Source organism: Ambystoma mexicanum, chromosome 6q (assembly GCF_040938575.1).
Source record: "Ambystoma mexicanum isolate Mex_15411 chromosome 6q, UKY_AmexF1_1, whole genome shotgun sequence".
Classification (NCBI taxonomy): Eukaryota; Metazoa; Chordata; class Amphibia; order Caudata; family Ambystomatidae; genus Ambystoma; species Ambystoma mexicanum.
The window spans coordinates 768,564,877-768,590,917 of NC_090937.1; the positions used below are offsets into that span (position 1 = coordinate 768,564,877).

At 45.7% G+C, this 26,041-nt stretch overlaps 1 protein-coding gene across 2 annotated transcripts in view; it reads left to right on the forward strand.

Moving 5' to 3' along the window:
• The window catches only part of TMEM131L (transmembrane 131 like), a 909,664-nt gene that overhangs the window by 800,245 nt on the left and 83,378 nt on the right, over positions 1–26,041 (forward strand). For both annotated transcript variants that reach the window (XM_069631301.1, XM_069631300.1), the window contains exons 27-29: positions 1,908–2,035; positions 4,091–4,245; positions 25,417–25,599. In XM_069631301.1, coding sequence (XP_069487402.1) covers positions 1,908–2,035; positions 4,091–4,245; positions 25,417–25,599 — 466 coding nt within the window. The remainder of the gene's footprint in view (positions 1–1,907; positions 2,036–4,090; positions 4,246–25,416; positions 25,600–26,041) is intronic.

Sequence of the window (26,041 nt, forward strand, 5' to 3'; positions counted from 1 at the left end):
TGCATGCAATTATGCCTAACAGTAACCACGAAAAAACACAAACGTGAAAGTGCCCTTTGAAGTGCATTATCAAGTAATCGAAGTTCAAGTTTGCTGGGTTAATCCGGGATACAACTTCTTATGTCTACGACCTAATGTCACTTCCGTAAGGACGTGTCGCGTTGGTGTGGGAGGTTGTGGAGGAACCAAAATCCCTACCTCCGTGGTTAGTTGCGTAAATAATGTTTTCCCACACAATATTATCAAGTAGTCATAAGGTTCTAGTATACTTGTCTGAATTATTTAAGGGGATTCTGGTGTAAATATAATAAATATATACCCATTGTATAACTATATGTGTAAGTGCTTCTTTGTTGTGCCTGTCTAGCTAAGATTCAGTGTACTTACCTACAGCTCACATCTTCCTCTTAAGATAAGCCTGACTGCTGTGCCACTCTACCAAGGTCCTGAGCTATTACAGACTGATGCTAAGAGTTGGGGATCTGCAAACCACTGGGATGGCTTACTAAAGTCTTACTGCCAGTAGGACATTATGAAAACTCCCCTAACTGTAGGCAAAGTTAAAAAGGCTTTACTTGCCTCAAACGTCAGGCAAGGGTTCAAGGCAAAGATAAAGCTGGTGGCAAAATGCAAATATAAATATATTCCCTTATAGGGGAAATTCCAGCGTCAGGGGGCAGAATGACAGCTAAAAAAAAAAACAAGATGCCACATAAGGACACGTATCTCGAGTAGCAACAATTTCAAGTGTACATAGTGGTCGAAGTGTATGAAAAGAAGTACTGGAACTATGATCCCTGCTGGCCTGCCCACGCTCACGACGTACCCAATCGCCATGCCACCTCCTATGCGCAATTCAAACCCCCACATAAACACACCTGCTGTGTAAGGGAATGTTCAGTCCACCATACTGAAGTGCAAGTGTCTATTTCTTTCTACACTTTTATTTTAAAATGAAACCATTCAGGGACTGTTTCTTTTTTAAATAAAAGTATAGGAACAGCAAAACTTAAAATAAAAAATAACAAAGTAGAGGAGCACCGCTCCCCCAGCCTCCCAATTCAACCACTGAGTGTACAGTACTATCACTAAAAAAAGATGGTGTGCGCAGTGCAATGAGAAAATGTATAAAACATGGTTCACTGCTATCATCCTGTCCTGTGCACATCTAAAAGTTGAAAAAAAATGCACTAACAAGAAAAAAGGAGTGTCTCTGTGTAACACTCCACTCGGTGTGAAAAAGCAACATAGAAGACACTCTCCCTGTACTGGTAGCCTTCGGGAATGGCCCGTGCCCCCCAAAACATGTAATGAGCAGGGCAGTGAGGCTAAAAAGACTCCCTTCCCCCAGGAACAGTCAAGGTACCAATTCATAGACGGATATCCTGGGGGGTGTGAGGGTTCCATTGCATTCGGTGGAGTGACATTTCCAAAAAGCAAACATTTCAATAACACCTTCGCAGTTTTCAGAATGTCAGAGGGCCCTCTCCTGTTATGTTCTTGTGTTTGAATGTGAAGATGGGGTGAGGGGGGTAGACTGTCGGCCTCCATTCTCAGGCCTTTTCTGTAGTGGCTTCAGCATCTGAGACTGTCGTGGGTCAGCAAGTGGGTGTGCAGTGTTGTGAAGGGAAAGCTGTGCCATTGTACATGCCAATGTCGGCCATAGCTTTTTCTTTTCGCATTGGTTTAATTGTTTCCTATACGTTCATTGTTCAACGGGCCATAGCCAGGTTCTGGTGTGCCCGAAAAAGGATTCATGAGTATTGTCTTGAAGATATTTTGAGTTTATAAACATTTGCATATTTAGATTGAATTCTCTACTTCAGTGAAAATGGTATGAGTATATCTGAAATTACACCTTGTTGTGTCTGCGGTGATGCCACAGTCATGCATGTTTTACGTTTCAGCAAGAAGATGCCTCCAGAAAAAAAAGATCCCCAGACAAAAGAGATGGAAACCTGCCAAATTTAAATTGGAACAAAAACAGAACATCTGCTAGGCGAAACAGGAAGAAGAATGCCAATGTAACAGCAAGGTACTTTTTTCCCCCCAGTGCTGGTAACTTTCACTTCTCTATTTTACTCCCCACTCCGTCTATGCTCTAGTATCTGAACAGAGTTGAGGCCCTCTTCACAGAATGACAGATAAAATCAGTTTGATGTGATTGCCACCCTTGGGCTTTCACCGTGGTTTCTATTAAAAATCTTGAATTCCATGAAACAATCTGCACATTCTGTCTGCTTGCGTTACTGTTACAGTATCTAAAAGCACAAACTGGTTTATCTTGCAGAATCGTTACAGGGTTGTATTATACACACAGATTGAAAATACTTTGTTGAGAGAGAATTATTTTTGCCACTTGAAACCTAAAAAAAGAAATTCACTAGTTAAAATGACACGCTTCTCCCAGCCCTGGGCACTGCAAACACACCCAGAGTGCACAGTAGACATGGACTAAAGACATGCTTGGTGGACACTACCAGCTTTGGGTAAGTGAACACATCCATACAATGCCCTTAGGTGTGGAGAGGAACAGAGGACAATGTGCACGGGATGGCGCCTGTGCTCCGCGGCTGCTGTGCCTGGGTCACAGACATGAGCCAAGCTCCAGACCCTATAAACCTTCATGCCAACTCTTTTCCAAAGTCCCATAGACTGCCTTGTGAACAAAGAAAGCAATTTTAAATTACATTTTGGCTCTTATGGGGAGCCCGTGCAGAGACTTTCGAAATAGCGTGATATGCCCACTGCGCGGTACTTGTTTTATAACCCAAACTGCGTTCTTTTGTACCACTTGGAGGGAATGCTAATTCTTCTTTGAGGCTCCCCCCGTAAAGGGTATTACAATAATCCATTTTTGATAGGACAGTGGCCCTAGCCAGATTTTCAGTTCTTCTCTGAGATCAGTGTTCTAATTTTCCTCAAGAGTTTCAGGTGATATTGTGTGCTATGAATGAAGTTGTTTATTTGTGCATCGGGACTAACATTACAGTCCAGGAAAATTCCCAAGGTTTTGATCTTAACCTCCAGTACTGATCAGACATCCGTCTAACAAGAAAGAATTGTATTGGAGATCTAATTTAGCTCTCTGAATCGGGGAACCGAAAAGTAGAATTTCCGATTCAGCATCATTGAGACCCATCCAATGATCCACCATCCATTGTTTTACAATTTTGAAAGTGCCATTCAATCTAAGTCTTGTTAGTAATTTCAGCAACAGCTGAGTATCATCAGCATAGGTGTTGAAACAAATATTTACCTCCTCCAGCAAATCAGAGTTTTCATATATAAATTGAATAGAGCAGGAGACAAACAAGCCCACTGTGGGACTCCAAAAGAGATGGGGGCATAGTCTGACAAGACCTCCCCCAGTATACGGCTGAGACCCTGTTTGATAAAGAGTGGATCCACTCTATGGCATTTGGTGAGCACTTGCCTGTTTTATCCAAGGATGTCAAAAGAATGTTGTGATCCAGTAAATCTAAGGCATGCCCATTTCAAAAGTTTTTAAGCGTAAGATCTGACTCAAAGTATGTGCAACCATTTTCATCCCATCTTGCATCTCGATCAGAGCTCCAGTGCTTGTATTTGTCTGTCCTTGCTCAGTGAAAATCTAAACAGAACTAATACGCTGAAACTGATCAACCAAGCACCATTTTGTAAACCTTTCCTCGTTTCTGTTAATACCTCCATTTTGTAATATGGCCTTGCAAACTGCCTGTAATACTTTGGATTTGCCTTTTTCTAGGTTAAATTTGAACGGAGACCTACACAGCTTTTTCCCACTGGTCCGTTGCTCTCTGTTCACGGCTGTATCCGATCACTGCTGCCTCTTAATTCTCTCTTAAGGATAAGGCCTTTTGTGACTCTTGAACAAGATGCAACAGGCGTCCGATTGTAGTTGCATTGTTTCATTAGAGTTTATGTACCACATGATGTTAATATGAAGGGTTGCTGTCTCTCCTTTTGCACATCGGCTTTTATTCATGCCTGCATGTTCTGTCTGATATACTTTGGATTGCTTGAAAACAATGTTGAGACTTATTAATTTGTTAAAGTACTGTAAAACATTAAAGGTATTGTATTGCAGGGCTACTGAACAGATCGAGGTGCCTCACCTTTGCTCAGAGTTTGAAAGGCCTGAACTCCGAATCAGCAGACTACGAAGCTGGTATCCTGCAGGAAACGGGGATGTTTGTAAAAATGACCAAAAGCCTTCATGTATACCTATGCATACAGAACCTGGTACGTATTTCTATTGAGGGAAAGGATAGCTTTGCTATGACCTTTCCTGATAAATTTCCAGTTCAGTCAGTCTTAGTAATATCTGCATTCTTTGCCACTCATCTGCCTGTAACAGTTACTAAAGAAAATGTACACAATGTATGGTAGAAGAGCATTCCAAAACGATTGAAGTTAAAATTGGTGTACCTAAAAGAAAAAAAAAAAAAATGGGGCCCATTGAAGATACTTCACCACTTAGTTTTACTGGCTATTCCACAACTATCCTTTGTATCAACACATCCTGTCTCAAATAATACCTTGCATTTCCTTTCACAGGCAATCCAAATACTCGTGTCCAAAAATAAATTGTATTCGATTTCACAAATATATAAACAATACATTATATGTTCACTAACGATACACAAAATTTAGATTCAAAAGTTGTTGTGATGGGTTTAGTAAAATGCGCCTCAATCATCTCTAATGCAATACAGCTTTCATTTCACAAATTTTCACTCCATAGAACACAGTGGATTTTCTGGACTCTGTGACATGTACCTTAAACCTGACCGTTTCAATGTAACATTATAATTTCCACCATCTACATTGGTCAAGCCTAGTTGGCACCCACAAAAAGTCAACACAGAAAAGCGATTGAATATGCGTTTCCTGTCTCAGATTTGCATTTACTCAATAATGCACTGTGTTCTTTTGAACAAAGAATGTCGACAACAGTGTTTTTCGGCCTCTATAAATGGACTCAGTCTGCGCTTTTGTCGAGCGGCCCTTTGTTTTTCTATTAGGCCTTCATCAAGACATAGGATATTTTGGCCCCATATTTCTTTTTTTTTTTATTACTGTATTCTATAGTTGGCAAAAGCCAGCTTTCAATACAACATACCAAATCAAAACATAAAAACCAGTACCAAATAAACAATCAAGGAAAAGAAATCATATAAATTCATACATAGATCACTATTTATGAATTGGACGGTTAGAATATAATGCCTTCTCCTCTTAATCATATATCCAATATGGTGGCAATCTTTTGCCAGAGGATGGTAAAAAATACAATACATGCTTCGTGGTCACTCGTCATAAACAAGACCCATATATCATCAGCTGGTGTCAACCCTGATGGACAACTCTGCACTCGGGGCTTGCAACCGAAGATGCAAGAGGGAAGAGCAGCTGGTCAAGAGATGGCAAACAGACTCAAGTCACTCTTCCCCACACAGTCTACACTGTCTACTCTCCCTCTGTATACCAATCCATTCCACCACAATCTCCCTGGTCCTGACCATGTTAAATTTTAATTTAAGATAGTCCCAAGCCAAGCAGTTCCACACAATTTTGAATCTGTTATGATTTCCCATGACGAGTCTCTAGCTACTCCTTAAATTGCGCTGCAAGATTTTTTGTGGCCAAATTCAAAATTAGTTCCCGATTTAGCTCAAACAGTATATTTTTAATTTGTTTTGTTTATTTTTATTTCTTGAGTGGTCACCCCAAGGCCAGGTCTGTTGCTATGAGAAGCCATTTGCCAGCCATAGACCACAACTTCGCTATATTGCTTGTGGGCATAGTTTTTATCCTAGACAAAATTACTTTATGTAATAAGCCCATAACTGAGTCACCTGGTGCGTTGGTCAATGTTCAACGGCCCTGTACAATGCCCAACTCCATGATTTTACTTTTTGTGTGTGGGGAAAAAAACCATTATATCTGTTTTTGCAGTGTTCACAATGAGTTGAGTTCAGCTCGGAGTAACTTTTCAGTTGAGACCAGGACCACTGTAGACCTACAGGGGTTAGATCTAGCAAGACGATATTGTCCGCATAGGCCATCCATTGCAAAGGAATGCTGCCTAGTTTCCGGGGGGGACAGATGAAGGATTATCAATGGCATCTCCCAGGTAAGACGAGTACAAATTAAAGAGCATGGGCGCTAAAATGCAGCCTTGCTTGAGACCGTTTTGAGTTGGTATCCAGATGTTTGTTCCACCCTGTTGGTCCAAATGGGCCTTCACCCTAGTGTGAGCATGCAGGTGGATGATCATTTTTTGTAGTCAGCAGGGATGTTCCAATTGTGTAGCTTACGCAATAGCCTGCATCTATCCACAGTGTTGAACACTGCGCTGTAGTCTATGAAAGCCACAAATACTGAAATGATATGCATCAGCCACGCCTGCTGTATATTGGTGATAAATGAAAGGCTATTAATGGAGGTATTTGAGCCCTTGGGAAATCCAGTTTGATTGGGCGGGATCATTTTCGATGTTTCTGCCCATTCCTCAAGCTCTTCTAGGAGAACTCGAGCAGACCTTATATTGCTAATAGTTGCATTTAGAAGTTGTGCCCAATAGCCTCTCTGAGAAAGTTCCGTTTAGAAGTGTTCCCAATAACCTATGTGTGTATTTAGAAGTTGTGCCCAATAGCCTCTCTGAAAAAAACTGCATTTAGAAGTGTACCTAATAGCCTATGTGCGTATTTAGAAGTTAGGCCCAATAGCCTCTCTGGGAAAGCTGCTTTTTAAAGTGTACCCAATAGCCTACGTTCATATTCAGAAGTTGTGTACAACAGCCTCTCTGAGAAAATTGCACTTAGAAGTGTGCCCAATATCCTAATAGTCTAATATCTGTATAAGATAGAATCTAGTACTGCCTAATAGTCTAAAATCCCTTTTATCCAAAACTTAATCTAGAGGTAGACCTAATACCACCTCCGGTGTACAGTCAAATCTAGAAGTGTACTTAATAGATCCTAATACCCTAACATCATCTCCGTGTACAGTTGAAGCCAGAAGTGCACCCAACAGTCTAATATCATCTCGGTGCAAATTGAACTTGGAAGTGTACCTAATAGCGAGCTCCCACTGAATTTAGAACTACAATCAGAAAGCCCTCCTAAACTCCACCTAAAAGTCCAACTAAAACCATACCTGGAGCGTTGCTACATTCAACTTCTCCTTAAATAGCCTACACATATTCCAGCTTATTGGAGGAATGCCAGCCCACTAAAGAAACTCTACCAACTGCGTAACTATGCTGTAGCTACAACTAAATAGACTGCCTAACTTGCATAGCCTAGGGTCTAGCTACACCCCAAAACGGCCTAATATCTATAAACTATAAAGCCCAATAAACTTAAGTTTCAATTGAGACCACTCCTAACAGCTCGTACTAAGCATGAGTGCACCCACTCCAACAGTCTGTTGGAAACGACCACCGTGGACTGCCCTCACTTCCCGGTGTACCTTCTGCCCCATACCCCCTTCCCAAACCACCCCACCCTCCTTTGCACTCCCTACCATTCCACTCTCCAAACACCAAGCCAGAGGGGCACGATGGCGAGCCAACCACCCTAAAACCACTCCGCCCCGAACCCCACCACCGGCCAGCCCACGTTAACCATGCCCTCTCCCCTCACTATCTTAGCGGGCACATCTTGCCCAGCAAGCATCCACCTCCTGCCCTGCCCACAAACCCCCACCACCTTCCCCCCCGAACACACCCCTTCCCGTCCCTAAAAACTGCACGCCTAGCCCTAGCAAGAACCGAAGCCGCATCCCTCTCCCCCTTTGACCCCCCTTCCCTCTCTCATACTCCAATCGCAACTAGGAAACTAAAGAGGAATTGCACCTGGTCCCCCTCAATCTCTCAGCACTCCTCGCCTCCCCTGTCCCGACCCACCTCCACTTTCCCCCAGTCACCTCCGTCCCCCGTAGCTTCCCCTGCCCTGAAACCTGTCTCCCTCGACTTCTCATCAACTGGAATGGAAACTCCTAACCGCCCAGCGAGAGGAGCTGGCAGTCAAAGAGGCCAACGCAGGGGTACCCGAGGTGGACGACAGGGTACCCGTGGTGCCAAGGCCGCTCGGGCAGTTGCCTCTTTGCCCTCAGGTAACGCCGCAGCCGCTCCCACTCAGTCATGAGGCCATGTCCCATGGTTCGCCGGTTGGGGGAAGGCTGGCGCAGCATCTTGTAGAGTGGCAAGCCTTTACTTCAGATGTGTGGGTTCTGGAGATCATAACCCACGGCTACTGTCTTCCCTTTCGGCACAGGCCTCGCGACAATCCACCGGGGAACCTCTCTTTGCAGAGTCCGGATCCGCTCCTTGCGCAGGAAATTCAAGCCCTGCTGGAGAAAGGCGCCATAGAACTGGTGCCTGTAGCGGAGAGCAACAAGGGATGGTATTCCCCTTATTTTTTGATTTCGAAGAAAGACAGGGGTTTGAGACCCATCATGGACTTGCGCGGTTTGAACAAACTCCTCAGGAAGGACAAGTTCAAGATGGTTACTCTCTCTCAAGTCCTCCAGGCCCTTCAGCTTCAGGACTGGTTGGTGTCACTCGACCTCAAGGATGCTTACTTCCATGTGCCAATCCATCCCAAGCACAAGAAGTACCTGAGGTTCGCGGTTGGCGACTCGCACTTTCAGTTTCGGGTCCTGCCGTTCGGATTGACCTCCGCCCCGAGGGTTTTCACCAAGCTCATGGTGGTGGTGGCAGCGCATCTCAGGCAAGGGGGGATTCACGTCTACCCCTACCTGGACGATTGGTTGATCAGGGGGAGCTCTCCCGAGCAAGTCCTGGATCATCTGTCCGTCACCTGCCACTCCCTTCACAGGCTGGGCTTCTCCCTCAATTTAAAGAAGTCCCATTTGACGCCAACACAGCGGCTCCAGTACATCGGAGCAGTGCTCGACACTTCCCTGGGGCAGTGTTTTCCTCCCCAGGTGAGGGCTCTTCACAATCAGCAGATGGTGCACAAGTTTAAGCATGCCCAGACGCTCCCAGTGTTCGAGTTCTTGAGGTTGCTCGGCCTCATAGCATCCTGCATTCTTCTGGTGCCAGAGGCTCGCCTGCGGATGAGATCTTTGCAGTGGGCACTCAAGACGTAATGGTCGCAGTCCTCCGGCAGGATGTCGGACCCGGTTCAGGTGCCGCCCTCGGTCGCCCGGGACCTTCTGTGGTGGGCCGTCGAAGGCAACTTGATGAAGGGGGCTCCATTTTGGCTTCCCTGGCCGGAGGTGACGATCGTGACGGATGCATCCCTCACGGGATGGGGAGCTCATGCCAACGGGCTGACAGTCAGCGGTCGTTGGTCTCCGTCGGAGTCCAGACTCCATATCAATCTGTTGGAGCTGAGAGCCGTCAGGCTAGCCCTGAAGGCTTTTCTGCCGACTGTGCGAGGAAAGAGTGTCCTGATCCTGACGGACAACACAGTGGCCATGCACTACCTCAACAAAAAGGGGGGGGGGGCAGGGTCACTTCCTCTGTGCAGGGAGGCGATGCAGCTCGAGTTCTGGGCCATCCAGCAGGAAGTTTTGATCTCTGCAGTTCATCTGGCCGGAGACGAAAACGTGACGGCGGACGCTCTGAGCAGGCAGAGCGCGATCTCTCACGAGTGGGAGCTGGCTCAGGAGATTCTCCTGGAGATCTTCGCCCTTTGGGGGACCCCTCAAGTGGATCTCTTCGCCTCCAGTGTCAACCGGAAGTGCGAAAGGTTTTGCTCGCGGGAATTTCCTCCAAAAGGAGCCTTAGGAGACGCGTTCGTGGTGGAGTGGTCATTCCCACTGCTGTACGCGTTTCCTCCAGTCCCCGTCATCCCGCAAGCGCTGCGGAGGTTACGGAAGTTCGGTTCCCGGATGATCCTCATTGCCCCGGCGTGGGCTCGGAGGATGTGGTACCCGGACCTTCTCGACTTGTCCATCTGCCCTCCATGTCGTCTTCCCTACCGAGACGATCTGCTCTCACGGGAGAGGGGTCAGGTTCTCCATCCAGAGGTCAGATCCCTCAACCTTCACGCTTGGCTTCTGAAAGGTTGAGGTATAAGGATTGGGACCTCCCTGAAGACGTGATGGAGGTGTTGCTTTCGGCCCGAAGGCCAGCAACAAAGTCTCTGTACCGTTGGCGTAATTTCTGCGACTGGTGCAGAGTTCAGAATGTGGATCCTTTTGCATGTGACATCCCCATGGTTCTGTCCTTTTTACTTTCTTTGGCCCACAGGGGCTTGCAAGTGGTTACCATTAAAGGTTACCTGGCGGCGCTGTCCATCTTTAAGCGCTCGTCTGAAGAGTGTTCTTACTTTAAAATCCCTTTAATTTCACAGTTTCTGAAAGGGCTCACTAATGTGTTCCCTCCGTCACCTTTCCTGGTGCCCGGTTGGGATTTAAACCTTGTTCTTAAGTTTCTTATGGGTGCTCCGTTTGAGCCTTTACATTCTTGCCCTTTGAGGCTGTTAACTCTGAAAACTGTGTTTTTAGTTGCGGTTACTTCCGCTCGCAGAGTGAGTGAGTTACAGGCACTTTCAGTTAAGCCACCCTTCACTGTATTTCACAAGGACAGGGTTGTCCTTAGAGTTCGTCCTTCTTTTCATTGGGCCCAGAAGTTTGTTCTTCCGGCATTCTATCCTCCTCCGCATCCTGGTAAGGAAGAGGAGAGGCTCCATAGGCTTGATCCTAGGAGAGCTTTAAGCTTTTATGTTTCACGCATGTCCCGGGTCAGAGTGGACGATCAACTCTTTATTGGTTACGCTGGAAAGCGTTTGGGGCAAGCTGTGACGAAACAGACTTTGTCTCGCTGGATTATTTTGGCCATCTCGGAGTGTTCCGCTTGGCGGGTAAGGACCCACCGGCTGGCTTGCGGGCCCATTCTACCAGGGGTATGGTTGCATCTACTGCCCTGCAGAGGGGTGTTCCTATTCGCAACATCTGTGATGCAGCCACCTGGGCTTCAGTACATACATTTGTACGTCACTATTCCCTCGATTCCATCCGAGGACAGGATCTGGCCTTTGGCAAGGCGGTCCTTTGCTCTGCTATTTGATTGGCTATTCTAAATTTTGATTCTAAATTATTTCCCTCCTCCTTGCTCTGGTACTGCTTTGGGAGTCTGTCATAGATATGGAATACGTCGGAGGACCCAATCCCCTCGAAGAACAAGTTACTTTCTTACCTGGTAACTTTCTTTCGATGGGATGGTCCGACGACGTATTCCATATCGCTCCCGCCCTGCCTTCCCCGCTGCAGAATTTCTTTTGCGATTGCAGCTTACGTTCCGCAAGGCTTTGTGTCTGACTGGCAGTTGACTAATGTCACACGTTCTGGGGGAAAAAACTACAACTGAGGCTACGGGCGTCGTGCGTCCTACTCATCACATCGGATGACGTCGGAGGAGGTCCTCGACGACGGCGCATCGACGCAGGACGCAGACGCCGAAAAAAGTTTCCGAAGCAGCACAGCTGTGGTGATTACATGTCATAGATATGGAATACGTCGTCGGACCATCCCATCGAAAGAACGTTACCAGGTAAGAAAGTAACTTGTTCCTCTGATGCACAGGGTATTTCCACCAGATCCAATGGTTGCTTGATACCCTGGGGCAATGCTCCCTTTGGACGTTCATCGAGTTCCTGTGCTTAGGCAAGTGATCATATTCTACCATTCAATCACGAGGGGATTCATGAGCCAAGTCTCCTGGTGTACGGTCATACAGATTATGTCGTTGTGATCCAGCAGACCATCCTTTTCCAACAAATGACAGTGACCACGTGTATTCCAGGTTGGAAAAAAAAGAGCAAGGGCCATATCTAGGTGTGTAGTGAGCCACGCCGCTCCAGCAGACTGTCTAACCATGCCCACTGAACCTCATCTCCCTTTGCCCCATTTTCAGTCAAGAGACCGCCTAGATAAGGGCTTTCCCCAGATTTAGGATCTTCTGTTCGGTTGGGTTGTACAGTGTTTTGTGAGTGCTTCAGAGGTGCTAGGCCTCTCCTGCAACCAGATGTAACACCCCTAGCTGGATCACCATATTTGCTCCCTTGTGTGTAGTCTACTTCAAGAAGTGTACACTCATAACTTAGTCTGAAAGATGAGCAATGTTCCATTATATACACAAGAGTTCCGTTGGCATGGAAAAATGCAATGGTGTGGCATAATTAACATTGTCACAGATATCCACAATGAGAATGTCATTGCTACTAATGAAGCGGAGGGGAATGACTGAATGTAAGAGCTCCAGAAGTTGAGAGCAGTTTAGACAAAATATTTTGCCAAAAAGATGCTTTGTATTTTTAGAGCCTTGACCTTAGCAACGCATGTGGGGGATACAGACTCGAGAGAAGTGATTTGCGTGCTTCCTCCTATGTCCGTCCGAACCTTAACATTAGTCATGGTACGCCTTATCATTCCCTTCTTAGTAAGATTCAGATCTACAAACAACTCCTGAAGACTGAATATGGATTCATCTGCAGCCTCAAGAATTGTTTTGGTTACTGTTTGCTTGTCTTTTCCTGGTTGGCGTTGCTCCTTCATGCCTTTGCATTTGTTTACTTGTGACAAATTCAGCTGGGGCCGACCTCGGCACTTAGTAACATCGGAAAGCAGAGTTTGCTGGTTTCCGCCCATGGTGCCAGTATCACTCACATCCAAAATCACTGGAGGGTCAATTATGACACAATTCGACATGGCATGGACCTTATTCCTTGACCACTAATTGGAGGAGGAACGCAGGAAGTACTAGGGTAAGAAGATCCAATACTATTCAGTAATTACTGCGTCGTTCCCATTCTTTTGGACTGACGATCTTCATACATGAAGGCTTGTTTTGCGACCTTTTGCTACTTCGTTCATACCAAGTGGCAGGGTCAACTTCTGCCCCTGGTGCAGCCCCAGAAGGTTTCCAGGTCGATCTTCCTGTGTTGTTTAGTTGCTCTGAAGACACTTTTGACCGTCCTGGCATGTTCTCATTAATTTTGTCCAGAGTTAGAAAGTACATTCGTAACATTAAGCAATTTGTTCAGGGAGCCCATTATTTGTTCCCAGATAGACAACATTTACTCAGTCGAACTGCAATATCCTCACATTTGGTGTTAAAAGTAGTCTCCAATATGTGGAACATTAATGCAGCTACTGACGTCACTTGCTTGTAGCGAGTGATTTGTCTCTTCTGGGATCTCTTCCTCCGTTAGCAACAAGTTCTTTGACCCCATGTTATTTAGCAACATCACTTGCAGAGTTTATTGAAATGGAATGTTAATTTGCTAATAAAATGTCCCAGTCACACCCTCTACAGCAGCCTCTGTTAGATGGCAAGTTAGTGCTACTTAGTCCTCTTCTTTGGATCCAATTACTAGCGGGCTAAGCAAACCACCAACCAGGGGTGCACCCTGCGCTGTGGATCTTGTGGTAACAACCGAAAAGTCCAGACATCTGTGCCAGGGGTAATTAAAGCCCTGATGACAGTCTCAATAGTCTGAGCCGAAACAGGGCAGTGAGGCAGTAAGTTCCTCCGTTAGATCGGCGCACAAATAAACCACAGTAACAATGTATTCATTCTGAGAGTGAGTGTCTTGCACACCGAGTAGAAGTCTGTGATTTTAGTACCAGATTTACTCCCCCCAGGACTTCCCCTGTTGCGTCTCACAGTGCAACCGTGTGCTGTGTGCAAACTCTTAATGTCAGTCTTCGATGGTTTTCTTTTCCCCTCAGCCAAAATGGGATAGCCAACCCTATCGGTGGCACCGCCGACGATACAAAGCAGACTAGTCTCTTAATATGTTAGCCTCCTCCCACTCTCTCCCCCCTCCTCAATGCCCCCCATTTCCACCATGTCTATGTGAAGGAGCAAGGAGGACTGGAGCTGGGAGACCATGACTCCTTGATTCACGATTGCAGCTCGCATAGCCGCACATTTAATAATGTTTCCAAGTGCTTGTTGTTTCGACATAGACTTGATGGTAAAGAGTTACACGATAGCCAAAGGTAGCATAGGTGGTAGTGATGGTAAGCTGTTATGCTCCGCGCCAAAATACAAGATAAGTACTGTTTCACAGCCTTCATGTAATAAACTCCTTTTCTTAGCAATGGGTATGGTAAAAAGAATCGGGGTCCAGTCCACACAAGACAACTTTGCCACCTCTTCCTCACTGATATTGCTAAAGTGCAGCAAGCATTACAATATTTGCTGAAATACTCAGATACACAAACTATGCCCCCATGAAGCAAAATAAGGTATAACAATTTGCCGTCTTACGCATTTAAAAAAAGGAATCAAGACTCATTGAGCCACCTGCAACTGCAGCCCAATACTCACAAAAAGAGATGGGTGGATGCGATGATGTTAAGTCCGCCCCCCCACCTTACAGGACAGTTAGCACGGCGGGGGATAGCGGGCTAGTGATCCGAGGTAGCGTTGTTTTCAAAGACCAGTGCCAGCAATCCTCCGAATAGTCAGCCAATGCTGGACAAATGGTCCGAAATAACGTTGTTTTCAGAGAGCCTTACTACCGATCAACTAGCTGGCCATCTGCACATTGCCGCTGTTTGCCGCTATTTAGTACTGCTGCTGCCCGATGTGCTTACACGACGCACACAGGAACTGAACCAAATGATCTGAGGAAAGGAGCTCAGGGTCACAGTTTTGTAGCAAAGTTGGGTGACCCCTTCTTATTTCCTTTGACTGCTCTTAGAACTCTTCAGTGATGTCCCTTGTTTTTGCATCAAATGCTGTTTCCAATGGATCACAATTCTTCACTTAAATACTGCATTTCACACTTGAATGTACACATCTTTATTTAATCACATGTTTCTCAGAGAAACGTGCAGGCACGAAGAGGGAAAGACTGAATTAAGGCACGAGAGTGTTATCCAATGACCGTATGTAAGGCATCTTGATTGAAACTTCAAGATGAATAGTTCGCCATATGAAAAGAGCTACTTATTAGATAAATTTTTCAATGTCTTCAGGTGATCTATAATTAATAACTGTATTTTAATACATGACTGTCTAAATTAAATTAGTGTGCCATGCTGTGTGGATTCATTGAGGGCCACTGACCCCACTCATTCTCTTCTGAGAATAAGCCTCAACTGCTCTCCATTGCAACATTGATTGGGTTTTGACTAACCTCTCAAAGTTCCCTGTTCACTATAATCAGGGTGACCTCCTAATCAGTCCACCAGGCCAGATTCTAGAAATACATCTTAACAGATTCTTACAAAGCTACACCAGAGACCTCTGCAGATGTAGAACTACAAGTGCCGCCACCTTTGAGACCCCCACAATGGTTCTACAGGAGAATGTCCATGTTGCGAAAGTTTTTATTTTTACTGCTTTCCTCCCATAGACATGTATGGAACACCCTTTCTTTATGCTTTGTTTTGACTGCTGACCTGACTTTTTGGAGGTAAGGGAAACCGTCTGCTGTACTTCACTTGCTTTGTGCTTGTTAGGTTAGATTTCTATTTATATGCCAAATCACCTTGACATGAGAGACCCCCCAGCACGTATTGCTGGACTTGTGGATAATTGTTCTATCTTCCTGAGTCTGTGGGAACATTTTTCCCCACTCACCCTTTTTTACTCTTGTTATGGGTGTCATTTATCTGGATCTCCATAGTTTGTTTTTTAATCTATCCTTTCCCATAACGGTTTGGACATCTGCATTTTATTATTGCAGCACACAGCACTTTCTGTGCAATGCTGCTGGGTTGCCCCTTGTGCTTCCCTTTTTATTTTCTCTTGACTTAACTTGCAGAAGACATGTACTCAAGGGTCAAAAGGGAGTTGATATGATATGGCATTCATAACGCACCTATACACAAGTGTTTCAAGGCACGACGAGACAAGTGAGGGGGAACAGGGGAAGACGGATAACGATCCTACTAGGCCAGGTTTCATTCAGATCGTGCATGGGAAGGGGGAAAAGGAAAAGTCCTAGGGTGCAGGGAGAGGGGAAAGTGCAGTACATGGGATAGTAGGATAAAGAATAAATCAAATGGTCAGCTAGTGGCAAGTGCAAGCATAAGCGCAGGTTAGGGGGATTGTAGGGATACTGAAACAGTCTCCAAGTGCAGGGTTTGCCAGGGGAGGCAGTGCAGGTGAGCAACTGGCGGGGTCTGGGCCTGTGAGCAGAAAGGGTGGCAATGTAACTGGTGCAGTTTCAGCCAGAAATAGGCAGGGGGAGAGGAAGAGAGAAAGCAGGAGCAAAGAGAAAGATTTTGAAGTGCTTCCGGAACCGGAGATGGTTCTCCTGAAGTTTCAGGGAGGCAGGAAGGCTGTTCCAGAGGGAGGCCCCTGCCGAAGAGAGAGATCTACCACCAACTCATTGCTTGGAGAAGCGACTGACCCTGAGGGAGTTGGAGGCGGATGAGCAAAGAGCTTGGGAAGGAAGATATTTAAGAAGAGAGAGTTGAAGGTATTTCGGCCCCAGCCCCCAGAAGGCCTTGTGGACAATGCAGAGGGTTTTGAATGTAATCCTCGCAGCCACTGGGAGCCAGTGCAGAGATTTCAGTCCTGGAGAGATACGATCCCTGGGCTTGAGGCCAAGGACAAGTCTCTCAGTCCTGTTCTGGATAAGTTGCAGAGGGCGGAGAGTAGAGGCAGTAGAGTTGTATACCCTTTACATTTTCCATTGTGAGACCAGCACATCCCACTTTATGTGGAGTGCTGGAGCGATACATGTCATCTCCTTTCTCACTGCTCCTGTAACATTTCTGTTATAGTGACAAGTTCTCTTTTATGGCTGGTGGCAGTGGACATATGTCACTTTTGTGCAAGTTTTATCCACAGGCGCTCATTACAGCCACAGTAATGCTGGAATGGTGGCTTATTTCTTTTTTTCGCTATTTTTAGGGTGCGTGTCCATTCTTGGTCCTTCTTCTGCCGTCCTGGGTGGTGGAGGTCCCGGTTGTTGTTTTGACTTTGGCAGCAACCCTTTGTGTAGCAGCCGAGGTTCCAGTATGTCTGTGAAGGCAGCAAGTGAGGGAGGAGTCCGAAACTCATCTCACCTTTGTCTTCTGGTGTGCCTGAGAGAAACCAGTTCTCACCACCTCTTTCTGTAAAGTGCAGAGAGAGTTTGTCGAGGTTGTGTGTGAATTCATGTATATCTGGCCTGGATCTTGAAGCTTAAGACAAGTCAGCCACTGGAATTGAAGATCTGATGAAGAAGTAGAGGAGAAGACTGCTGTAGCTACTTCCAGCGACCGATGATGCCTGTTGTGCAACCGCTGACTATACTGACCCCTTCTTTGAAGCGACAGAGGAGTCCCAACGCATAGGCTGTCAGGCCCATCGGTCTTGAGAGGCCCTGCATTTCGAGCCATCCCACGAGCAGTGACCTTCCTGGGCTGAAAACCACCAATACCCTGGGACCTCCAGCCTAGGTGCTGTGCAACATCTTCCGATGAGCGAATCCTGCTGAAACTTTGATGGGCTCCTGCTGGTCCTCCAGCGGCACGGTTACACTCCTTGAAGTCCCCTCACCAGAGTGCTGGACCGAGATATTGAGGTGAATACGAACAGCAACGACTGTCCTTCATCTGGTACATTGAAAAGAGTGCCAAATCCACAGAGCCGCAAGAAGCACTGAAGAATGTTTTGTTGGAAGCCTTTTCTATCGACTGCTGCTGCAAGTTCCCATCCATTGTCCGTTCTTTCATCACCATAACTAAGAATACAGAGACCGGGTCCTGTGCTGCTGCATCCTTTGACCATTTCCTTTGGCTTTCTTCCTGCCTTCTCAGGTCCGGAATTGCCATATATGGAATGCCTTTTCCCAGGCAAAGCTGCTGCTTTTCTGGGTAAAGTGGCATTCTGTGTGTGTGGTTGGATGTGGGAGATGAGACTGGCTGATCTCAGTCCACACCAGAGTCCCTGAATGTCTGTTGCTGGGCCGAATATTTGGCCAGTAGCTATAAGTGATTGGATAGCCACTGACAGATTGAATTGTGCCTATCCTTGCCATTAGAGTGCCTGGATGCGCTTCCAGTCCAACTCTTGGATGAAAGGTCGACTCCTGCAGCCATTCGACAGATCGTCATTGGGGCCAAGACCCATACAAAGAAGTGCAGCCTCTGAAGACCCGAGGATGACTGTTGCAACTGACCAGCATCTCCTCCAGCCAAGTCTCAGTGAAATCTTGCTCCTCAGTCCTGGTCTCAAGAAAGCCTTTGTTGGTGCTTTGAACAAGCAGTCTCGACCTCTGCTTAAAGATCCATTCCTGCTGAGCCTTTGAACGTGTCCCTGGACCACCCGGTGGACTGACCAGCTACCTCAGTGCATCAGTCGCCAATCCAAGTAAATCCTTGAAACTTGGATGGTCTTCAGTGTTAGGAAAGATTTTTCTTTAGGCAACTGTCCCTCCATATTCTATTGGGCCCACCAACCTTTTGCTTTTGAACCTGGCCTGACTTTTTATAGGGAAGTGAAGTCTTCAGCTTCACTGCCCTGGCCTTTTGTTCATTGTGTTATGGGGAAACTGATCAGTCCATCAGACTTTCAGTACTGGGAAACTGTTTCCCATTTGGTAGTTTTACCTTTTTGGTAACTTTTCAACAGTGCACACATCATCTTACAATGCAGTGCAGTAGGGATACTTTTTTCATCATCCCAGTCTTTTACACTTGCGATTTTTAGTTACTTTTACATATGCCTAAAGACGAGCTGGTGGCAGCAGGTACCTTTTTACCACTTTTGCATTCGTGTGCAGATTCGTGTTTACTGGTTCTGGCTACTAAACGTGGCTAGTGCCCTAAAATGGCCATGGAATTATATTTTTCGCTTGTCCTTTGGCCATATTATTGTTTTGCCTTCTCAGGAAATCCCTTACATCAGTTGTATTCCAACTGTTGGGGTCAGGGGGGTGCGCAGCCGTATTCCCGGGGGGAGCGAGACTCCAGCCTGAAATGTATTTTTTTTTTTTTTTTTTTTATAAAGTTTTTTTAATCGGGACCCAGTGGCCCCCATCACCCATTATGGAGGAGCCAGCCCAATGAAACGCTGAGCGCTCCCTCAGATGCTTTTTCCAGCTGAGGGAGTGCTCCTGGGCTGGCTGAACTGTCAATGGGAAACAGTGTTTCCCTTTGACAGTTCATTTTCCCAGCCGCACATGCTCAATGAGCCATGCAAGGCTGAAGGGCGCATTGCTTCGCTAGCCTTGCATAGATCATTGAAAATGATTGGGGTACTGCATGTCTGTATATGCAAGGGGGTACTCCTGCGGCTCCTCGCATATACAGACAGAGCAGGCTGGAGCAGGGTGTTCAGCACCCACACTCAGGCCCCTGCATGCATGTGCAGGAACGGGAAGCTCTTGCTTCCCGATTCCTGTTCATGATGCAGGAGCTGGAGCGCTAGGGGAGGAACCTTCCTGAAGGTACGTTAATATCCATTTATTTATGTGTATGGATGCATGTATGCTTGTGTTATGAGTCAGTATATGATGATGGCTGCTCGTGTGAATGATAGGGTGCTTGCTGTGTGAATGCTATGCGAGTGTATCTGTGTGGGTGGGTGTGTGTTAGTGGGTGTGGGTGTTTGTGTTGGTCTGTGGAGCTCATTTTGGTGAGTGGGGGCGGGTGGTTGTACAACAAAGGCATTTGTGCCTTTGTTGCATCTCTTCTCACCTGCCAAAATCAGCTTTTCTTCTGAGGCACCATGCTTTGCCCCTGCATCCCCCCCCCCCAGTGCCTTGCATACCACCCCACCATAATCACTTTGAATGTGTGTGTGAGTTAGGTGCTGCGAGGCCCTGGGGACAGGGGATATCTTTTTACTGGACATCCATCATAGATGTCCAGTAAAAAACACCATGTTTTGCCCCTAGTTCTCCCAGCGCCAATTGCAAACTGTTTGGCTTTTTACCCAATGTTTTTTAAAGGTATGCTCTAAAATGCCACATTTTAACCCATTTTTGATAAATATTTCGAAACCCTTCCCCCCTACTTGATTGGCTTGGGCTCCCTCGCTACACATGGTTGCTGTGGCATATCTGGGAGAAATGTTTATGCCCCTCCACTTAATTCACCAGCTGCCACTGGCACTGAGAGCAGGGCGAGGAGAGCCCAGGGACTGGGATGGGAGCAGGTGGGAGAGCCTATGTACTATACTGGAATTAGTTTGCGGCGGCGGTGGCACACAATAGTTCATAGCCATTTGGACTTACTGTACATTTGGCATTTTTGGGGTGGCCCGGCCTGCCCACATTTTGCTCAGAGGGGGCCCAGGCCAAAAATATTGTAAGACCACTGCCTTATAGGGTTATGCATTCGCACTGGACAGCTACTGCTTCTGTGGGCTACTGCTGGTCTGGTATGTGTAGACCCACAATATGGGTGGGACTGGTCACATGCCACATCTGGGGCGCCTTAAAGTCTAAGTGTGGGACATGGGTGAAACCCACAGTGGTCCCTGATTGGACCACTGCTGGCTTTTTGAATGGTGCAGATCCTTACCATTGGTGGGCTTGGACTTGCTTCCAGCCAGGATTTAGGATAAGAGGACGACTCATGCAGCCATTTCTACAGATCAGCGTTGGAGGCAATTATACTGTGTAGAAGAACAGCAGACTGAAGATCAGTGGACGACTCCCGAAGAGGCCCGGCATTCCCTTCATGCATTTGGTCCAGTGAAGCCCTGCTGGACTACCTGATCTGCGAAGTCCTGAGCGGTGCTTCAACCATTGGACTTGTGGGACCAACCAGCAACACATTCATGAGGATACAGCCTTCCTGAGCCTTCGGAAGCGTCCCTGGACCACCCAGTGGACTGACCAGCTCTCCAGTGGGCTACCTCAGTAGAATCGTCAACGTTCTGCGTTCGTTGCCGGACCTTTGGTGATCGCCAGCTCATGCCACAAGTCGACTTCCTGCCAAGTTTCAGCTTCCCAGCTTCAATGGACCCTGTTTTGGAAGTTCTTCTTCAACAGCAACTGAATAGATGCCTGCCATTGTCGCTGTGCGATGACCGTCAGTGAAAGTCACTTCCCTTTGTCTTGTGAGATGTTTAGTAAAGTCCTGCTTTGGTGAATTCTGCTTGCCTTCTTCGCCAGGGGTTGCATCCTGCATCGGCAGCCAACCGGAGAAATCCTCGGACCTGCAACCCATAGACATTCTGCATGGGAACAAATGGCGGGCAAAACTACCTTAAGTGACCACCAGACAACCCATCTAGTCACCTGGAAAAAGTCAGGAGGGTAAGTAATTGCAACGCATTCACCTCTCCCTGTTATCCTTAGAATAAACTTTGGTTATTCCATCCCATTGCTTTTTGATCATCGGATCTAAGAGCTTGTATCTAAAAGACCGAAATGTAATTTTACTGACTTGTAACTTTGTTGAATGTCTTCTGGAACATTTCACCACCATAAGAACTCTACCTACATCATTCCCCTCTCATAAGAAGAAGCTTTGTGACTTTTGGGCACAATGCCCCATACATCATAGGGATTGGACTTCTAAAGGTAGGGTATCATTCTTGCGAAGTTGTTTCCTTCTACTGCATCACTACTTACCTTTTTTAGTTGTCTAAGTTATTGTATGCATTCCTGTTTGATAAATGAGTATTGTTTGATATTACTACCTGCTTATTTCAATTATTAGTGTGTGTTTTGGGCCTGTAATAAATACAGTATTTTTTGTACTTGCCTGTCTAAAATGAATTATTGCTTGTTTCACTGTGTGGACTGTTGGGTTAGAGTTTCATATTTATGATAAATCATCCTGACCTGTCAACCCCAGAACTTTTTGCTTTGATTAGGTAACTATTTATTTTACATTGTTCTTAGTTGAAGGGGAATCTTTTTCCCCCTCTCACCTAGTATTTTACTCTTTTTATGGATGATCTTTGTCTCTCCATAGTGTATAGTTGAAGTTCTAATTTCCTACAACTTATGGGCTTAGGCTGGGTTGCCCCTATGGGTTTCCCTGTTAATTTCACTTTCATGTACTTTTCTCATGCAGTAAAGATAGATTTTCATCCCCCTTTACATTTTATATAGCAAGCCAACACCCCCCACCTTATGTGGAGTGCTGGGGGGATACAATGTATTCCCTTTCCTAGTTACTTGTAACATTTTTGTTACATTTGCAAGTTTGCTTGAATGGCTGGTGACAGTGTTTTTCCTTTAAGACCTGTAGTCATGTTAACTCGCAGGCTGTGAATTCAGCCTCGGTAATGCACAGAAGGGCCACCATTTTTCTAAAATGATTGGAACCTTTATTTTCTCGCCATTTCTTGCTTGCTTGTAGTTTCTGAGGTCTTACCCTGCCATTCTAGGCAGGAACAACCTCAGTGGGAGTTTTGTCTTCGGTGGGAATCCTTTGAATTCCCTGCCAAGGCTCCATAGTGTCTGAGAAGGCAGGATGCGAGGGAGGAGTCCAAAACTCTGCAGCCCTTTGTCTTTCTCCTTGCCTGTTCTAGTTGGACAGCCAGACCGCCCTTTGCTGTAGAATGCAGGAAGAGAATGCAGAGTTGTGCTGTAGTTCCTGATAAATACTGGAAACTGCTGACAAGTCGACCACTTGAGCTGATACCGAAGAGGAAGATAAAGAAATGATGGCCATAGCGATTTCTGGAGAGCCTGCTGTGTAACCGGAGCCTGCTGTAACCCTTCCTTCCAATCGACCTGGGGACTCCGAAAACGACGACCCCAACTGAGAGCCTGGTGAGATCCACTTGACTCAAGACAAGCATTCTGAGCCATCCCACGTGGTGCTGCAACCTTGCGGGGCTGCAATACTGTGGAACCTCGATCCATTGTGCGGTGCACGGTCTTCCGAATCGAGCTGAAACTTTGGTGGCATCTTGCTGGAACTCCAGAGACACGATCTAAGTCCTAAATGTACCCTCACCAGAGTGCTGGACTTTCCAAGTGTTGAGAATCCGACCAGCGATATTCAGTCTTCTTCTGACTCCTGAAAAGTGCGCATAAACCACAAAGCCCCATCCAGCCAGGAAGCAACTCTTGGCTGGAGCCTTCCCTGTTGATCCCGGCTGCAGAATCCCTTCCAAAGTCCTGTCTTCCGACCAAAGGAATCCATCAACTGGGTTTTTGGCTGCACATCCTGAAGTCTCCACTGCTGCAACTCTTCTACCGTGCTGAGGTACTGTGTTGGCTGGGGTATTTACCTACCTTTAGCCTTTGTGATTCTTGTGTAGCTTTGTGGTGTTTCTTGTGATTGGGAGTCCTCTCGTCCAGTTCACCCAGGCCCACTGCTGGAATCCTCCTAGGGTGTCTCCTCTGAAGTCCCTGGACGCTATCAACCTCTTTAAAGTGTAATACCTACTTGTATGAGCAGTCTTCTCTAGGAACTTTGACTTTTGCTGCTTCTGTGCCGTCCTGAACTGTCTGTGGGACTCTAGAGAAACCCCCCCTTCTGCCACTGAGAAAACTCATGCTCCAAGAATAGGGAAAGGCTTTCAAAGGATTGGGCCTGTTGCCTAGAAAAGAGAACAAGTGTTTAAACGTTTAGTAACTTGTAAATTCTTTGGTTGGTGACTGTAACTCTGTGAGTGCGCAGTTAAAGTTCTTATTTACTTTGAATGTGTGTTGTGCCTTTCTGAAAAGTATATGTAATGTTATTTTACTCACCTGTGAATTGGTTGTGCCTCTTCCCAAACATAATGATGTTGCCTTTACTTAACTTTTTCTTACATCATATTAGTGTGTAGGTTCACCAACTAGGTTTTGCTTTCCCTGGTCTGTTCTATACAGATTCTAAGACAGTCTCAGGTTTTTACCTACTTTTAAGTTGCTAATAGCTCCTTTAAAAAGTATATGCGTTTTACTTACCTAGAATAGCTGGGTGCAATTCTTAATAACTTTACTGTGGTTGTTACTAACCTTGGTCTGCCTTTTGCCATCCTAAAATAAGTCTGAGTTATTGCTTACCTCAATCTTTGTTCCACTGGTCTGAAAAGCAACTGTAATAGTATATTGCATTAGGTTTTACCTGGCTAGAATAGCTGTGGGCCATTCTTAAAAAAGTGTTCTGTAGATGGATCTGACCTTGGTCTCCCTGGTGCAATCCTAAATTAGTGTAGACAGTTATTGCTTACCTCAATCTGTGTTCCACTGGTCTGAAAAGCAACTGTAATGGTATATTGCATTAGGTTTTACCTGCCTGAATAGCTGTGTGCCGTTCTTAAAGTGTTCTGTAGGTGTATCTGACCTTGGTCTGCCTGGTTCAATCCTAAATTAGTGTAGAAAGTTATTGCTTATCTTGGTCTTTGTTCCACTGAGCTGAAAAGCAACTGTAATTGTATGTTACAACTAAAAGTCTTATTCGTCATAGTATACATGTGTGTTATCCTGAATAATAGTTATAGATTTCTACTGTTCCTTGAATGAGTGTTCCACTGTTAAGAAAAGTACACTTGAAGGTTGGGTTACTAAGTGATTTCTTTGCTGAGTGTCACTGCATAACTGACCGGGTCTACTACCCTTGTATTACCGAAAGTAATCGGAAATTGTGGTTTTGCTCCCCATGAATAGGTGTGGCCTATACTAAATATGTATGATAAAGTCCGACTTCCCTAGAATTACTGTTTGGTATCCTGAAGGTTGATGCTCTGGTCTGTGTACCTTCAAGCATTGTGTTGTGTTTTTATTAATGTTTTTGACTATATGACAAAGTACTTAAGCCAAGACTTAACTTGGCCTAACTGTATTTATAATAAACCTTTATTTTTTATTATACTTCCGGTTGTAAGTGTTTCTGTTGAACCCTTGGTATACTACATGTTCTTTGTACCTTCCTACAGTCCTTTCTCCCGCTTAAAATAAGCCTGACAGCTCTCTCTACGCTACCATATACTCAGGTGGTACAGCCTTATACTAAGTTTGGAGTCTTTTACTGTCTCAGTTGTATTGTGTTACCAAGCCCTTAGTTGGACTTCAGAAAAAGTGTCCTAACATGGACCCATTGTGGACCTCTGACCCCACTCACTTTCTCCTGCGACTAAGCATTGACTGCTGTTCACGGTTACCTTGATTGGGTTTGGCTATAACCTCTCAGAGTTCCCCCAGTTCACTATAACTAGGATGGCCTCCTAAAATAGGTTCACCAGGACTTTAAAAATGTCCAATATGCTTTTAAATGGGATAGCCTGCAAGGGAGGCTACTCTTGATGTTAACATCACGGCAAAATATTTGTGGTGAAAAGGGCATTGTATTCTTGAGATGAGAAACTATTAGGAATAGGTAAATATTTCTGTTTACGAACTTGGTCAACAAGGTGAGCATTCGCTCGATAGTTTGTAAAATGTCCCAGCAGCCCGTTATGCTAATTTCAAGTGTTTGAGTAAGAAATGAGTTTATGGGGAAGTTAGTAGAAAACTGTTTTTCATCTTGCTTAGAAGTGTTAGCATAGGTCTGGGTCATAATATTATTAATTTCATTCCTTTTCCTCAGAGGTGTTTCACAGTTCTAAACAGAATTGCAGAGAGAAGTGTTCTTCAGATTCAAGTTCCGACTGTGGTAGTTCTCGGGGGAGTGTACGGGCAAGCCGTGGAAGCTGGGGGAGTTGGAGCAGTACCAGCAGTTCTGATGGCGACAAAAGACCTTTGGTTAACACAAGAAATGTTCTCCCGTCTAGTAAGTACTCTGTGAAGTAGGCATATACAGAGCAAATATTGTAAATTGTTGGTTGTGCTTAAAATCTACAGAGATGTTTCTGAATTTTCCTTGCCAGATGTTATTTAGGAGACAGTAGTTTTTCTTGAAATCCTTTATGTAAGCTGCATTTCATTTTCTCATTCTTTGATATTACATTTGACTCAGCAAGCAGCAGCTTTAGGACCTCAGTAGAGAGGGGTGACGGCAGGCTGTGGACAAATGATGCGGGCCTGGACCCAATCAAATGCAGCATTGGAGGGGGATACCTCCATGTGGTTAGGAGAGTAATGTGGCCAACTAAACTGAACAGGTTTTGCATGGAGGATTCCATTTCAACCCACGCACCCTTTTCCGAGTCGTCTGACAGCAAATCAATGGACAAACAATGGTACCATGGTTGCAAAATCCCTGCTCATGTGAA